Raw genomic sequence first — 14,680 nt, 5'->3', positions numbered from 1 at the left:
CAGAAAAGACTTTAAAGAGCCAAAAATTTATCTGAACATGTTACAAAAATGAAAGCTGAACAAGAGATAAAATTTATAAATTAAATATTGCAATAAATTAGAGTGAAACCAGTGGACTAAAAGTTTCTGAGCTTGATTTATGAAATGCAAGTAAATGTCATTTGAATGTTTACAGTTCTGCTATTGTACCCTTGCACACTAATTCAATAAACAAGTTGTTTAATTTCCAGGTGTTTCCAGGTGTTGCCATTAAATAATGGTTTGTTCCAGTAAAAGAGTTAACTATTTGTTTCATCCCGCAAGGTTGCTTCAGACTGCAGCTATTGAAGTAAAGGCGAGACTGCTCTCATTGTCATCTATTTTCCTTCTTGCAAGCAGCATTGGGGAATCTCATTTCCCATTGAAACACAAGGCAATAAATCATCTAGTATTGTGTGGATTTTTTTGTATCAGTTTCTTTTAAGACTTACACATGATGATAGATGTAAATTAGTTAAGAGTTTTGATTTGTACAGTGCAGAAATGAACAGCAGCAGACAGCAGATTTATTTTGAGGATTTGTGTTTGACAGGAGCAGTGTTTCCACCCTCACCTCACAGTGGGGGTGTTGGTTGCCTGCTTTTGTGTAAAGCTGGCATTATATTTGCATGAACAGGTCCATTGTTCTAATTCAGCATCTGGACATCATTTTAATTTCAGATCCGGCAACGGAAGTGGAAAGGTCATTGAAGATAATCTTTTGGGCTGCCGATCGCTGAAGCATTTTCATTCGAGCTCGGTGCCGGTACCTACTTTTGTCGATGGGTTGGCACATTCGGTGATTGGATCGTCCGTCAGATCACCCTCCCTTCACTCAGTATTCACTATGGATGATAGCAATGGCCTGCAGTCACCACGGAAACAACCTCCTCCTAAACCAAAGAGGGACCCCAATACGCGACTGAGTGCTTCATATGAGGCTGTGACTGCATGCATATCGCCGGTTTCTAAAGAAGCAGCAAATGAAGGTTTGAAGAATAATTGTTCACATTAAGAAATAGTGGAAAATTAGACTAAACTGAACAAATCTTCTTCATGACTAACCTGCTCATTTTTGTGTCATTTAGTGGTGTCGTGGGTGATTTAACTGCTAGGCTATATTGTCTCAATAGATTATGTTTATATTAAGTACCTTGCGTGATTTTTATTGAAAAAAAACAACCCTTAGTAATCAGCTGCAATAAAATGATAATGCTGCAATAGAGGTGTCACAAAGCAGAAACAGTGTTTTGGGAATGTAATCATGTTTTAAAAGATGAAAAATGGCATTAAGAAATAGTCAAATCTCTTAAAAAAGCAGAGAAGGGGCCATTCAGCCCATTGTGTTGGTGCCAACTCTTTGTGAGAGATGTCCAGTTTCAAAGGACCAGCAAATTTTCTTTTTCAATTGCATCCATTCATTATTAAGTGTACCACCATTGAACAAACATAAATACAAATTTTTATCATGGGAAATAAACTGCAGTTTGATATGATCGGAATCCCATTAAAGTCACTCCAGTACATCCACAATTTACTCCCTAAAGTAAATTTGCCAATTACTTATTGAAAACTTATTGAAAAGAGCTGTTAGCCAGGTAGATATTATAGTAGCACAGTTCAAACTCCAACCCATCCTCTAGTTATGTGAAGTTTTCTTTGAAAACTGGCTATTTTCTATTGCAATATAAAATAATTAAATATTCAACACCATATGTACAAGCTGAATAAAAATACTTCACTAGTGTCTTCCAATTACTCCCAGTTGTATGTGGAAATGAGTTTAAGAGAGAATTTCAAATTTTATGTTGAGAGAATCTTTCTAATATACTCTTGTCAATACTTAGTTGAATTTAATAATACCCAGAGTCTGGATTATAGATAGAATGATTTACCAGTTGGCACAATGCTATTACAGTGCCAGCGACCCGGGAATGATCTCATCACTTCCTGTAAGGAGTTTATATATTCTTCCCATGTCCACGTGGGTTTCTTCCAGGTGTTGCAGTTTCTGCCATGTTCTAAAGGCGTAGTTTAATTGGTCACATGGGTGTATTTGGATGACACAGAGTCATGGGCTGGAAGGGCCTGTTACTGTGCTCTATCTCTTAAAAAAAAGTAATGCTTGGTTTATGTACCTCTGGCCTAATATTTTGATTACCAGATAAGAAGCAAAAAAAAAACACCTTTCACGTCCTTGCGCATCCTTAACTTCATGGACTCCAAAGTTTAGTTAAGTTACTCTTAACATGAAGGGAACACAACAGCCACAATTTGTGTTCTGCAAGATGCTGCAATAACAAATTGATAAAACCAGATAACATGTTGTACCAAAACTGGCTGGGTGAATTATTGGCCAATGGTGAGAATTCCACTGATGTCCAATGTGCTTTGACATAAGTGCTTTGATTTGTACAGTGCAGGGGAATTTTTTTTTACTTCTACCTGAGATTTTATTTTTCTTGACAATACTTTGGATGTACAGTATCATCTCTGTCTCATTGGCATGTCAGCTAAGGCTTTAAACTCAGTGTCTTCGGGTGAGATGTCACCTGCAATCTTCAGGGTAACTGACAAGATTGCTGGCAATTAATAATAGTGGTCACTAAGTAGATAAAATATAGAGCATTGCAAACCACCACAATCTGTAAGATGTCCCATACCACACCTGAAGGATATGCAGTTTCAAGTCAAATATTTTATAACATTTCTGTCATTCTGACAACCTTGAGTTCATTATGTAGTTGTTAACTCCTCATAAACCTTCACCAAAATGCACCATTGTCTTAAATTATTTCAGTTTTCAAAAAACTTTCAATTCCACTAATTTTTTTTTAAACTCGCGTTTACTTTAACAGCCCCACAATTTTTCTAAAATCTTTTTAGCTTGATGAAAGTGCACCTTATTGCATTAATTTCACTGTCACTCTTCTGATTTTGTATCATTCTTGGCCTTTAGCATTCAACGAATCAAGTTATCCTTAATTAATCGTAACGTTTGGTTGGTAAACATCATAACTTTTGAAGGGTGTTGTTCTGAAGTGATGTAACTGTTTGGATATGATATCGGTATCTCAAAGTAAGAAAATCAGGCTGATTTTCCTTTTTTTGAACCTGGAAAGGCCACATGGAAGATGCTGCGTGTGTGAAAGGTCATTAAAAAAATTACCTACCAGTTGATATTACTTATATGTTAATCTTAGGTGATAAGGTAAATGTGAGAGTTCTGTGATGCTAAAATATGTATTTCTTGACCTGTCACACTTATCTGTCAGAATACCACAGGAATTAGGAGAGTACCTGGCATCATGTCAATTAGACAAAAACATCTCTCCACCCCCCCCCCCCCCACCCTCCAACTTCATTCTCCACCATTCCCCAATGCCCATTATTTTTATTATTATGGAAAAAGAGAATTGGTATTCATTCAGCCCAGATTTTAAAAAAGCTGATCCAAAAATAATCATCGATATATGGACTATAGAAATCATCTCCGACACTCAGTAAAATTCTCAAGGAAATGGTGGAAATGGTCAAAGGCCTTTTATTCCTCTGGTTTCTTTGAGCTAACATTACAATGAGATACTAAAAGGACAATATCCAACTAAATTTTGCCAGATCGTTTTCTGAGTTGCAATCAACTCTTATATTTCTGAATTAAAACGGTCTTCAGATAATGATTCAGGTGAAAATAATTAAATAAAGTGAAATGCTGGCAGTTAGCAATTAATGAATGAATTAAGCATCTATGCTTTTGACATCTGAATTGGGTTACAGAGAATGGGAGGATCTCAATCAAATTAATTACTCAATAATAATAATAATGAGTTTATTGTAATATATATATATATATATATATATATATATATATATATATATATGAGTACAATGTACATATGCCCAAAATTCTTATTTGTTGCAGCCAAACAGGTAGGTAAAATACATCACCTCTGATAACATGAATGAGAATACATCCATGTTTAAAAAGATAATATATGGATACATAAATAAAAATATGGAGTTAGTTATTGCAGTTACGGTTATTGCAAGAAAAAAAAAGTGGTTTTAATATGCACACTTTTTTTGGTGGCTCTGAAGTAGTTATAGTTAGGTTTTATCCAATGGCTATCAGTTTGAAAAACTAGATAGCCATTAGGAAAAAGAAAACTGTTCTTGAACCCAGAGGTGCTACATTTTAGGTGTTCATACTTCTCGAAAGTTGCAGCAGGAAAAGTTGTGAGTGTCCTTAATGATGTTGGTTGGCTTCTTGATGAGAGAACAGAGCCTATTTATTTTTTTTGCCTCCTTCAGTTGCATTCTGCATTCCTGGGAACTAGAATTACTAAATCAGTGTCTGAGCAGATGCCAAACAAGGGACTTATTTCAACAAATTTAATAGAATATTAAAGTTAGCTTACACAAAAGAGTTAGAAATTACAGTAAAAATATTAATTGTGAAGTTTTACACACACACACACACACACACACACACACACACACACACACACACACACACACACACACACACACACACACAATGCATTATAACGAGCTCCCATTTCACTTTAAGAGCTAGTACCTGCTACAACCATTCACAGTTGTGGAGAGACTGGGTGGACACATCTAGTACAGACGATACCCAAAGTGGATACACTGGAGGAAGAGAAAGAAATTTGTTGCTTTATCCAGGGGCACAGGTGGTGAGTGTCATGTGAGTGGGACACTGGAAGAAACAGCATTTATTATTGATCACCAGCCATCGCATGGAACACTGAGGTGGAGTGACTATGTGAAATGGACAATTTGGCTGATTCTCCCTGTCAGGGGAATTATTGAGCCCCACCGTGACCAAAGCGGTCACTTCAACTGACCCATGGAAGCATGGTGGAAGTCACACGTTTCATTTCCTATGCAAGGAAAAGGGGAGTTTTGACAACCATTCATCTGAAAGGATATTTCTTAGCAAGAAACTCTACAAGGATTGTGATTTTTGTTTCAGCAGTCCAGTCGCTCAGTCTCTCCCACCTTCTTCATGATGACTTCAGGGCATCAGTTTAAGAGTCTATGTTTAACACAGGATTTCTAAGACTGAACTTTGGAATGACTTTCCAGAATTGTGCCTAAGCTGTAATGGTGTTGGACACACACACACACACACACACACACACACACACACACACACACACACACACACACACACACACACACACACACACACACACATCCCCCACCCCCACCTATTCATAGCTTTGCTTTGCAAACAAAGATTTAGGAAGGGGGCTGTCCACATCTGCTGCAGGCTCACTGATGGCTGATGAAGGACTGATATGCCCAGCTGGAAGGGAAACCATCAGAGACTAGAGCAGACCTGTGACAATGGTCAATGTGACAGGCACCAAGGGATTTCTTCAGAGGTCCTTGACCCACTTTTTTTGGACCCCCTCTGCCATTGTGGCCTGTGGAGAGTTCACCATACTGCATAACCTTGGACAGGATATAATATGTGTATGCGTGTGTGCGCGCGTGTGTGTGTGTGCGCGCGTGTGCGTGTGTGTGTGTGTGTGTGTGTGTGTGTGTGTGTGTGTGTGTGTGTGTGTGTGTATAAATATATATTTATATATATTAAGATCCCCAATGCTTCATTCAAAATAAAGTTACTAACTTTCCTTTATGAATACATAATGTCCTCATGTGTCATTAAAATTCGGGAAAAAATGTATCTTAATCATTCAAAATGACCCCTCACAAATTCAGTTTCATTCTTTTGACCTGCTGAGTTTCTCCATTGATTTTTCCTGTGGGATTGTGCTCCTACCCCACCCCCCACCCCCACCCCTCATGCACACAATTTTGTTCGGACCCCTGCCTATACTTTGTTCAAGATCAAAACATTGTTTTTTTTAATCTTTATCTTTCCTACATAAGTACACTGTTTGAATTTCTCCAGCATTGTAATTGTTACTTCAGTTACATACCTAGTATGTAGGTCATTTTTACAGGAATTGAAAGAAAAAGATAAAAGCAAATCTAAATTTTCTCAAACTTTGCAAAAAGTGTAAAGGTCCTGAAAATATGTAGTAGACTATGACTGAGCATCCTTGGTTTTCCCTATTCCAACATTCAAGGATTTTCTGTTTTCTTTCAAATGACCACCTGTTTTCATTTTCAATTCCATTTAATCTGCATTTATACCTGATAGAAAAGGAATGAAAAAACAGTTAGAGACTGTTAGAGATAGGAACAGGAAATTAAGTTTAATGCTTTACTGGACAGGCTCTCATGTGTCCTTTATAAAATAGGACAAGCAGACTGTGGTTCACTGAGGAAGCACCCAGCAAGCACAAAACTCAAAAGACTATACAACAGGTTTTATTGCAGTAAAAGTCTGAACCTCGGTGGGTCCCCATGTGACTGGCTCAGAAGGGGCCGGCTCAGGTTTATATTCAGGTCAGCTGATTGACAGCCGGCCAGGTGGAGTCAGTCCCTTAGGTGGTCTTCCTGCAGGAACAGAGATCGCCCCTTGCAGTAGTAGGCTGGTGGTTGTATCACCACATTCACCACCTTAAAATTAAGTCCTGTGGGGATGGTGTGTAAATGGTGCTGGGTGCTATTTACAAATTCAGGTGGTCCGGAGGCCTTTGGAGTCTCTGGGACCATCACAGGGTTGGCTTTTGGTCAAATGTCAGTGAAGGCAAGCTTGCCTGAGGGTTAGCTGAGTCCGCCATAGCCATTGCACGTGTTGGTGTGGGCAGCGTGGTGTCTATTTGTATGTCTGTCTGCGGGGGGGTGGCTGGGCGGATCTGGTCTGCTAGGAGTGGGGCCCTCTGGAGGGGCGGAGGGAGGAAGTCTGCCCCTGAATCTTGGATGGGCCAAGGGTACCCATGGTGGGGACGTTGGGCTAGGTAGTAATGATGCTGGAGGTGTGGGGCCCCTGCTGGAGGGGTGGGTGCCAGATCCCTGTTCAAGACAGCGTTCTCACGGCCATTGGTACCTGATGTAGGCATAGTTCTGGTTGGCGTTGAGGAGGAGCACCTGCTCAACCAAAGGATTGAAATTGTGGGCCCGGACGTGTTTGTGGAGGAGCACGGATCCTGGAGCTGGGAGGGAGACCCAGTCGCCGATTTCCTGTGGAACGAGAAAAGGCACTCGTGAGAGGTCTGATTAGTAGCCATGCACAAGAGCGACCTAATGGCATGGAGTGCGTCGGGGAGGGCCTCTTGCCAGTAGTCAACAGACCAGCTTTTGGACCTCAGGACCAGAGGACTGCCTTCCAGATCACCCCGTTTTCATGCTCCACCTGTCCATTGCCCCTCGTGTTGTAACTATCCATAATGCCTCGCACCACCAGGTACAGGCAGTGCTCCTCACTCATGAAGCTGGACCCCTGGTCATTGAGGATGAATACCGGGTATCCAAACATGGTGAAGATCTGCGTCAGTGCCCTGATAATGGTGGGCATGGAGGGTCAGGGCAAGGGCTGGCAAAGGGAAAACAGGAGTATTCATCTACGAACGCAAGAAAGTAAATGTTCTTGTTTGTGGAAGGCAGGGGGCTCTTGAAGTTGATGCTCAGCCGTTCAAAGGGCCTAGTGGCCTTGAGGACGTGGGACTGTGGCAGGCGGAAGAAGCGTGGTTTGCACTCCGCACAGACCCTGCATGGCTCGGTAATGGTCCATCCAGACTTCTTGGACGGTGGAAGGGAAGTTCTGGGACTTTATGAAATGGTTCAGGCAGGTGACATTCAGGTGACAAAGTGTGTTATGCAGTGCCTGGAGTTGGTCAGACTGCACAGTGGCACAGATTGGGACAGGGCGTCAGGAGAGTTGTTGAACTTCCCCAGTCTGTTCTGGAGTTGGCCAGCTCAACTCTCCAGCGCAAGATCTTATCATTCTTGATCTTGCCCTTATGGGTGGTGTTGAACATGAAAGCCACTGTGCGCTGGTTTGTGAGGAGGGTGAACCTTCTGCTGGCCAGGTAGTAGTGCCAGTGGCAGACCACTTCCACAATTGTCTGGGCCTCCTTTCAAAGGGCTCAACACCCTTGGTTGAGGGTAGCCCGTGAGGGCAACATCAGAGGCATCGCACTCCACCTGGAATGGGGTGGTCTCGTCCACAGCATGTATTGTGACATTGGTGATGTCCTGCCTGATGTGAGCGAAAGATGCTTGCACCTCGGCGGTGGGGCGGTGGCGGTGGCCATGATAGAGTGGTCCTGGACAACAAAAGTGATGGAAAAATGTGGGATAGATTTTGAGCTTCAGTGTCCGGGCCACGTTTGGGTACACGAAGCTCTCAGTACCACCACTATCGAACAGGCATTTTGTTCCTTCCCATTAACAGTGATGCCCATCATTGAGTGCCCGAGTCCATGAGGAATGTTCCTCCTAAAGGTGGTGGATGCTAGGACTGTCTCAGGGTCCGAGTTACTGCTCCCCGATGGAAGTGGTGAGTAGTGGCCAGCGAATTCCTTATGGGGAGTGTCGGGTGGGCGATCAGGTATGCGCCCATGTTGACCACATCATCCCATTGATGTGTAGCACTACCTGGGGGCTGGCTGGCCCAAGATGGCAGCACCCGGTGGATGCACATGTGAAGCCAGAGATTACGTCATTGGTGCAGGCAGATGTGATTTCTTCGATTCAGGTGGAAGTCGTCCGGAGGAAGATGGCAGTGCCCGAGGTGAGCACACAGCTGCCATGAGGGCTGGTGGCTGGGCCAGAAGTGACTTCGGCAACATGAGTGGAAGTGCTGGGGCAAGTAATGGCATCACCTGGTCCTCACATGTGACGGCGTTCGGAGGGCTACCAGTTGGTTGCAGAGGCCCGCAACACTCCCCACGGGCCTGGAAAGGCACACCTTGTCAAGTGGCCTTTCTTCCAACATCGGAAGCAATGCGAGTTCCTCGCTGGGCAACCTTTGCGTGAGCGCCTGTTCGACCCACACCGGGACCCACAATACTTACAGGGGCAAGCTGTGATGGTGGCTGCAGTCGTCTCCTCCCCGTAGGGCCTCTTGGTGAGGGTGTTCATGTGTATTGGCCAGTCAGAAGGTTGGAGGGGATGGGCATTGAAGACCTCTGCATGATGAGCTGCAGCCTCCAGGGAGAAAACTATCTCCATTGTCCTGGTAAGTGAGGCAATGTTTTCCACCACAGCTTCTGTTGGCCTCTCCTCGATCTCAGGCATCGCACGCAGAGCATCCCGGATCAGTCGCTCCACTTCCCCTTCGGTCACAGTCAGGCATGGGTGGGCTAGCTCATGCAGGGCCCACAGATAGGAATCTTCCGCTTCACCTGGCTGTTGGACCCTGATGCTGAGCAGGTACCGGGCATAGACCACATTTGTCAGGGTCTTTTACATGCTCTCCAGTACAGCCATTGCAGGTTCGTAGTCCGTGCAGACCTTGATGGCCTGGAAAGCCATTTGTGGTTGCTGTTGATCACCTCAGCCTGTGTTTGGATAATTGCCTCAATCACGTGCTTCCAAATCTCAAAGTGTGCCTGGGCATTTGGGTGTTGGGGGGTCGATCTCCAGACTCCCAATAGTCAGAAACTTCTCCATAGTCTCTCTTCAAATATTTACAGGGATAAATTATGATGTGCTGAAGTAGCAGCCAGCAAGTACAACTCAGAAAAGACTGTATTCCAGTAAAAGTCTGAACACCAGTTCATGCCTTGGTGGTTCCCCATGTGACTGGCTCAGGAGGGCCAGCTCAGGTTTATATTCAGGTTGGCTGATTGACAGTCGGCCAGGTGGTGTCAGCCCCTGAGGTGGTCTTCCTGCAGGTACTAAGAATGCCCCCTGCAGTAGGGTGGTGGTCATATCACCACATGGACATATGGACCTCCATAGGTATCCTGAACTTTTGGAAGGTTAATTGCTTCTGAGTTGTGGGGAGTGGGGGCACTGTTTCCTACCTCACAAAAATAGTGCTCCCATCTAGTACCTCACATTTGAATTGCAATAGATTGTTGACAAAACAAAACTGAATGCAAATTCAGTTTATCTTCATGAAAGAACAATCAGTGAGGTTTCTGGCCAAGATTTAGGGAGAGAATGAACACATAGACAATTAGACTGACAGGTATCTTTGAAATAAAAACACATATTGAAAGCTGGAGAAAATCAGCCAGTTTTACAAAATCTATAAGATATATTGCTGATATTTCAGGCCTAAGCCCTTCTTCAGGGTATAAGCATAAAGTAGACAGGCATCTCACCTCAGATATCTTTGAAAGATAATTTACATAAACATTCTCACAAATTCAACAATTCAATAAACACGTTCTAAACTCACACTATATCCATAACTTCAGTTCTATAAATACATGAAGATCCGAGTTTAATTCCAAAAATTCTGATGCAATTCTTAACAGGTAATGGATTGTCTGTTTTACAATTATTAATTTGATCAAATATGACAATTTATGTAAAATGAATTATTTCCAACTGTGATTCATTATCAGATCATCTGAATTGTCTTACTTGAATAAATCCAGTTTCATAAACCTCCCAAAAATTCCAATGTAAAACAATTAAAGCATGTCAACATTTGGTGAAGAATGTCAAGGTGAATTATTGGAATGATTAGAATTTTTTGCCCACATAGCCTAACTCAAATTATACATCAAGCATAAAAAGAACTCCATTTCTAATTGCAATCATTATGCTACCATTTTAGTGCTAGAATCATGGAATCATACACTTCAGAGAGAAATGTAGGCTGACTAGCAAGTACCCATCATTGATAATCACATCTACCAACATGCAAAATGATTAATTTACTTCTTAGGCAGAGCCTTTGAGTTGAGGATGTATTGCATTCACTCCTGTAGTGGACATTCCAAAGTGACAAATGAGTTCAATGTTCAATCTGCAGATCCAGCCATAAAATGTCAGAAGAGGCTAGCACCTGGGTCATTTGGCAAGTGATTTGACACTGGACTTCTGTATGGCTCCTGATGAATGGACTCAAGGGTTCTCAACCCTATCTTGAAACATCCTTCTCCATAGCCTTGAAATCCATGTCAGTGGGAATGTTGCTCTTTTTCAATGTTTCCCCTGTCCACTTTGCCATTTTGAATCTCAGAGTAGAATCTCTAGCTCAGTCTCATGGCAATGAAGAGACCTGCCCATCAAATGCAACTAGGTGTAATTGGGTTTTCTACGCTTAGGATGTTGGGCTCAGAGAGGAGACGTATTCAACCAGAAGATTTGGAATATTTCTTAAATACAGTATTTATGATATCCCTCCAGTGCTCCCAGTTTCCTGTTATTAATAATCCACATCCATACAATAATAATAATTTTTATTGTCATATATATTGTACAATGTACATATGCACTAAAATTCTTGTTTGCTGCAGCCAAACAGGTGCTTTGTTTTAAAAAAACTGCATAATAAATATAAAGTAAATTACCAGAGTATACTTAATTGAATTATAAGGCATGTTAAATTGGATCAGCAAGTTTGCTGATGACACAAAGATAGGAGGTGTTGTGGACAGTGAGGAAGATTTTCAAAGTTTGCAGAGTGATCTGTACAAACTGGGAAAGTGGGACAAAAAATGGCAGATGGAGTTTAATGCAGACGCGTTGCATTTTGGAAGGGCAAACCAAGGTAAGACATACACAGTAAAGGTCTGGCACTGAGGTCTGTGGAGGAACAAAGAGATCTGGGAAAACAGATATATTATTTCCCTGAAGGTGGTGTCACAGCTGGACAGGGTTATAAAGAAAGTCTTTGGCATCTTAGCCTTTATAAATCAAAGTATTGAATATAGGAGTTGGGATGTTATATTGAAGTTGTTTAAGACATTAGTGAGGCCAAATTTGGAGTATAGTGAGCAGTTCTGGTCACCAAACTATAGGAAGGATATCAATAAGATTGAAAGAGGCTGAGAAGATTTACTAGGATGTTACCGGGTCTTCAGGAGTTGAGTTACAGGGAAAGATTAAGCAGTTTAGGACTTTATTCTTTGGAGCGGAGAAGAATGAGGGGAGATTTGATAGAGGTTTGCAAGATTATGAGAGGCATAGACAGAGTGAATGCAAATAGGCTTTTTCCACATAGATTGGGGAAAATAAACATGAGAAGTCATCAATTTAAGCTGAAAGGGGAAAGGTTTAGGTTCAGAACATAGATTTTGATTTGTGCTGACAACAACTTGATGTTAGTTAGTTTGGAATGGGTTCAAGAATTCTTCTCAAAGAGCTGTAGTGTTAATCAGCAGAGAAACAAACCATTTATACTAGGCTTCTGTATCTTCTTTGAGAAAGTAACAGTGTTAAGTCATGGACCAGCAGCGATAGAAATTCACCAAGACAATGGTATCTACAAAACAATAATAGTTTTTATTAATATCTATTAATGATATAATACCTTAACTCTAAACTTAACCCCAACCATGCGCTAATACACATATATATATATATATATATATATATATATATATATTACCCAAACCATTACAGCTTAGGCACAATTCTGAAAAGGCACGTTCAAAATTCATTCTTAGAAATCTTGTGTTGAAACTTAGAACTTTTAAAACTGTTGTTCCCAAGTGCTTATGTAGTTGAGACACTGAGTCATCAGACTTCTCAAAACTCACAAATTCTTGTCGAGTTGCTTTCAAAGAAATGTTTTGTCATTCAAATAATTTTTCAACAACTTCCCCCTTTCTTGCATAGGGGTTGCGAAGCCATGATGCTTTCAAAGACCCTTTCAAGTGTTTTAGACAAAATAACCATCAAAATGATCGTGATCCAAAAGCAAGAATGATCTTGCTTTCTTTACCCAGATATGGGTCAATCACAAGTGACCATAACAATAGCCACAGCAAATCATTATTTCCCCTGGCAAGAAGAACACATCAGTGTCCATCTCACAGAATGTTACTACATTTCTGTCTCTAGATCAATTTGATTTATGATCAAACTGCTTTTTGAAGTGCCTTTAATCACATGACTTCCTGTAACAAAGGTGAGAAGAGGTTGTAATCAGGTCCTTTATGATATTGGCTGCTTTCTTAATTTCAAAGATGTCTTAAATTAATGGGAGGCCAAAGCCAATGGTGGGCTTGGCTATATTTGCTTCCTTCCGCAACCTGCTACATTTCTGCATACTTGAATGACCAAACCTGGCTGTGATGCAACAGGTTGCCTTAAATGTACTGGTTCATGTGGATGCCCAGGAACTTGAATGTACTAACTCTGTCCACCTCTATCCCATCAATGCTGATGGTCCATCAGCCTCCCCCTTTCCTAAAATCCACAATAGGCTCATTGGTCTGGTTGACATTGAGAGCAAAATTGTTGTTCTGGCACCAACCAATAATATTCTCCACCTGTACCCCATATTCTAAATCATTATTTTTTGTTATTCAGCTAATAATGGTGGTGTCATCAGTGAATTTGGAAGTTATGTTCGAACCAAGGTTGACTATCCAATCATGAGAGTGTAAGGAATAGAGAATGTAACTAGGCATGCAACCATGGGGTGCCCCTATGTTGAAGGTTAGTGAGGAGAAGGTGATGCTTCTAATCCACATTGATTGGGGTCTGCCAATGAGGAAGTCGAATGTTGAATAATGCCACTGAATGATGGAATAGTCGAGCAATGAAGTAGTCTATAAAACTGATTGCATCTTTGAAAGAGTCCTCCAATGTTTCCATTATTCTGCTCTTTATCTATAGCCCACAATTAATTTCCATTTAAGCATTAAATACAATTATCTTTCAAAAATTATCACTGAATCTCCTGCTATCATACTTCCAACCTGTGCACTGCAAATGATAACTGCTCATTGTGTGTGAAAGTTAGAGGGTTATACAGCTCTTCAACGTGACCACCAAGCATCCATCCAGCTTAATTCTACATTAATGCTATTTTATTCTCCCCCAATTCCCACAACATCACCCCTAATTTTAACACTTTCCAGACCCTAGGAGCAATGTATAGGAGCAATGACCCTTTCAAACTGAATATCTTTGAGATCAGTGACGAAACTGATCACCGAGAGGAGACCACGGGTGATCATTGGTAAACTTCACAATGCTCCTCGTGAAATACAAAAATTGAACTCAAATCAATGGAGCCATGAGGCTGTAACTCTACTACTTGTGCCAAATAATATTTAATAATGTTTCTCATACTCTTTTTCAAATAGCGTTCTTCCATTTTACATTCATCCTGCTATGGAAATAGTCGATCCATGTTTAATGTATTGAAAGTCTAAACAAAGTTTGTTTTCTCTGTCCCCTTCCATTTCTCATAACCACATGTCTGTTGCAGCTCAGATGTGTATTTGTTTCCCTCTTCCAGCCCCACTGCAAGTTTTCCATACTTTGTTTTTCTGATAGTATTAACTGATCCACTATCTTGTTCTGATACCGAGTTTACATTTGAATTTCCTTCTATTTCTTGGTGCATCCTACTCCGCTGAGTATTGATCCTTGTGCATTGTTTCCTTTCTATTAAAAAATGTTTTTATTAACTTGATAGAAATATTTCATCTAAATAGTGTTAGATATTAATTAATTATATAACGCAATACAGAATATGAGTCACATATCAACTATACACTGTTTATATAATTTTCAAAAAAAGTGAAAAATCCTTATGAAAATTTTACCTCATATTTTAATACTGAGATATACATTGTGA

At 41.0% G+C, this 14,680-nt stretch overlaps 1 protein-coding gene across 1 annotated transcript in view; it reads left to right on the top strand.

The window, feature by feature from the left end:
• The window catches only part of myo16 (myosin XVI), a 239,976-nt gene that overhangs the window by 211,045 nt on the left and 14,251 nt on the right, over positions 1 to 14,680 (top strand). Inside the window, exon 30 of the mRNA XM_069890622.1 lies at positions 700 to 1,007. Within this exon, the coding sequence (XP_069746723.1) occupies positions 700 to 1,007 (308 nt within the window). The remainder of the gene's footprint in view (positions 1 to 699; positions 1,008 to 14,680) is intronic.

Source organism: Narcine bancroftii, chromosome 7, assembly GCF_036971445.1.
Source record: "Narcine bancroftii isolate sNarBan1 chromosome 7, sNarBan1.hap1, whole genome shotgun sequence".
Lineage (NCBI taxonomy): Eukaryota > Metazoa > Chordata > Chondrichthyes > Torpediniformes > Narcinidae > Narcine > Narcine bancroftii.
This window is presented reverse-complemented; position numbering and strand designations above follow the sequence as displayed.